Source organism: Thamnophis sirtalis, unplaced genomic scaffold, assembly GCF_051295495.1.
Source record: "Thamnophis sirtalis isolate CommonGarterSnake01/CBP01778 unplaced genomic scaffold, rThaSir2_p1.2 scaffold_4, whole genome shotgun sequence".
Lineage (NCBI taxonomy): Eukaryota > Metazoa > Chordata > Lepidosauria > Squamata > Natricidae > Thamnophis > Thamnophis sirtalis.
This window is the reverse complement of record NW_028261384.1, coordinates 133,280,320-133,283,789: the sequence shown is the minus strand read 5'-3', so window position 1 is coordinate 133,283,789 and position 3,470 is coordinate 133,280,320. Positions and strand designations below refer to the sequence as shown.

Below are 3,470 nucleotides of genomic sequence, written 5' to 3'. Positions count from 1 at the left end.
AAAAGTCACATAGCAATTGCTGCATTTGTCAAATTAAACAGAGGGTATTCATTTTATAGAGACATATACATTGTACACTATAAGACAGTGGTACAAGACTATGAAGAGTGAGAGAAAAGAATGAGTGATATGAGACTCCAGCCAATCAGTGAGCGGCCGGCTGGGCTTAGTGCGGATGGGTGGGGGAGCGAGCGAGCGAGCTGCGGATGGGTGGGGGAACGAGACAGCGAGCTGCGATGCACTGGCGTTGCAGCGACAGGGGCCAGGACCCGTACCGGCGTTCCCGGAAGTTAATTACTTCCAGGTTCACCAACCAACCAGTACACGCGAACCGGGGCGAACCAGAAGGAACCCACCCCTGCCACCTACGGTCTAAGCATAGGACACAAAATTGTCTGCTACAATGACCTACCTGTCAATGACTACTTCAGTTTCAACCACAATAATACATGGGCAAACAATAGATGAAAGTACCGAACCTTATCTTCTACAGTGTTTATGGATGCTCCTGAACAATGCTTCCATCAAGCAGAAAACAACTTATTGCCTTCCACCTAGATATCACTCATTTCTTCCTTTATTATAATCCTTTATTATGACAGGCATGGGGAAATATTTCAACAATATTGATTTGTATTTCTGACATTTTCCCCAACTGGAAGAAAAGGTTACAAATAGAGGAGTCCTTCAAAAAAGACATACGGTTAGAACTTAGAGTTTAGATTTTGTTTTGTCTTTAGGAAATTTCCTTGAAAATGGGATCAATTCCTGTTCCTTGTAACACAGGAGAGGGCTGGAAGCTTTTTTGTTATCATTTTCTGAACAGCCTCTTTCACTTCGTTGTTCCTAATGGTGTAGATGAAAGGGTTGAGCACCGGGGTGATCATCGTGTAGACAATGGAGACCACCTTCATCACCCTGAAGGAAGAGTTCTTGACTGTTGGCCGTAGGTAGACGAAAAAGACAGAGCCGTACAAAATGAAAACTACAATCAGGTGGGAAGCACAGGTAGAAAAAGCCCTCTGCTGTCTGGAGGTTGAAGGCATTCGAAGAATGGTGTAGATGATGAAGAGGTAAGAAACGAGGGTGAAAATCAAGGAGGACATGATCACCACCATGGAAACTAGGAAACCAAGGGTTTCAATGATACGTGTGTCTCCTCCAGCAATCTTCAACACGGGTCCAACATCACAAAAGAAATGATTGATAACATTGGAGGCACAGTAGGGTAGGTTGGCAATCAGGATTACTTGACAAATGATGGAGGTGAAACCACCAAACCAGGCTCCTATTGCCAGTTTGAGGCAGACCCCCGAAGTCATGATGGTGGCATATCTCAAAGGATGGCAAATGGCCACATATCTGTCCAAGGATATCAAAGTGATAATGAAAAATTCGGTGACGCCGAAAAGAAAATAGAAACACAACTGAATCACGCAGCAGTAAAAGCAGATGGAATTGCTAGCCGAGAGGTAATTGAGCAACAGTTTGGGGATGAAGGATGTGGTGTGTCCGATGTCTATAAAGGAGAGGTTGCTAAGGAAGAAATACATGGGCTTTTGGAGGTGTCGGTCCACAATTACCATCATAATGATGAGCCCGTTGCCCATCAGACTCAGGAGGTAGAGGAGAAAGACACTGGTGTACATCATGCTTTCCATGGTCCCAAACGTGGACAATCCAACCAGGAGGAAATAGGCAGGTCTTGTACAGTTGATCAAATCCATCCTCCTCTTTAGCTACTAAAGCAATCAGAATTTGAATTGAGTCAACCTTTTGCTATATTTCTGTCCCTTATTTCTTATGGTATAGCTTTGTTTATAAAGGTGTGCTATGAAAAAGTCTAAGTTCTCTAACCAAAGTTACAGAAGTTTTCTTACATTCATGCGAAGCAAGGTGATATATATGAGATATGAGATCTTGTCACAAAGAGGATGGGGGTCATTAATGCAGCTGAGCAGGTCCAGAGGTACTTCACGAGAAGAGTACTCCACTCCTCTACTCACAATAGGATTCCCTCTGCCTCCAGGCTGGAAATTTTGGGCTTGGGCAATCTGGAACTGCACTCCCTGTAGTATGATCTAAGCCAGGTCGCAAAATTGTTTGTTACAATGTCTTACCTATTGACAACTCCTTCATCTTCAACCTCAATAATGCATGGGCAAACAATCGATACAAACTCAAAGTCAACTGTTCCAAACTTAATTGCAGAAAATACAGCTTCAGCAACAGAGTGGTCAACGCCAGGAATACTCTAGCTGACTGTTGTTACATCCTCAAATCCTTGCTGCTTCAACCTGAAACTGTCTACCGTGGACCTCACCCCATTCCTAAGAGGTCCCTAAAGGGTGTGTACACAAACCCACCAGCGTGCCTACTGTCCCTTTCCTACTGTCCCCATTTATTTGTATTCCTTTCTTTCATTCATGTCCATGTTTATATTTATACCTGCTATCTTGTACATATTTGACAAGCTAATAAATACAAATATAATTGAATTGTTTGCAGGATTGCTGTATTGTGGGATCTACTTCCATCTTGTATCTTGTCATTTTATGTACACTGAGAGCATTTGCACCAAAGGCAAACTCCAGGCACCGGTAGTTAGGCTTGCACTTATGCAAGTCTTCCCTTTGCTTGGAAAGCTTATGCTCATAGTCTTCAATGGGGTGTTTCTGTTGAGCCAGAAATTCAGCCACAGACTGAATTTCTAAACAAGTTAGCAAAATTTGTGTAAAGCTATTAAAGTAACTGAATACTGCATTTCTTCAGAAATATTAGAAATATCGGTTATGATTTATAAATGTCCATCTTGGGACCGCGTAAAACATGAGGGCAAAACAACAACAACAACAACACCCACTTTTGCAACTGTTGGACAGTAAGGGAGTTGTTGGGGATTCTTAAATTTTAATGGCATTTGGGAAGACAGCAGCAAAATACTATAAAACAAAATGTGGGGTACAGTGGAAAAATGACAAAAAAGAGAGAACGTTTATAGATGATGTGGAACATGGTCAGGTAGCTCAGATTCAGTACTGTAGAGGAATGATTGAGTCTGTCATCCACACCCCCATAACTGTCTGGTTCGGCTCTGCAACCCAACGAGGCAGACCCGGACTTCAAGGGATAATTAGAACTGCAGACAGAAACAATTGCCTTCCAACCGTCCTTCCATCGAGGACCTGTATACTGCACGAGTCAAAAAGAGGACCGTGAAAATATCTACAGACTCCTCACATCCTGGACATCAATTGTTTCAACTTCTACACTCAAAACAACGCTAGAGAGCACTTGTGTCCAAAACAATTAGACACAAGGACAGTTTTTTCCTGAATGCCATCACTCTGCTTAACAACGAATTCTCACAACACTGTCAAAATATTTACTAAGACTGTATTACTATTATTCTTCTCATCCTTCCTAGTATCTATCTCTTCCCCACTTATGACTATAACCATGTTGCTTGT

At 42.4% G+C, this 3,470-nt stretch overlaps 1 protein-coding gene across 1 annotated transcript; it reads right to left on the bottom strand.

Moving 5' to 3' along the window:
• Positions 1-761: 761 nt before the first annotated feature.
• Positions 762-1,727, bottom strand: LOC148046715 (olfactory receptor 6X1-like). Its single transcript, XM_087714908.1, has one exon. The coding sequence runs from the start codon at positions 1,725-1,727 to the stop codon at positions 762-764; it is 966 nt and encodes a 321-aa protein (XP_087571034.1).
• Positions 1,728-3,470: the final 1,743 nt, after the last annotated feature.

Coding starts and splice junctions, on each gene's coding strand:
- LOC148046715 (XM_087714908.1), bottom strand. CDS start 1,727: ATGGATTTGATCAACTGTACAAGACCTGCCTATTTCCTCCTGGTTGGA.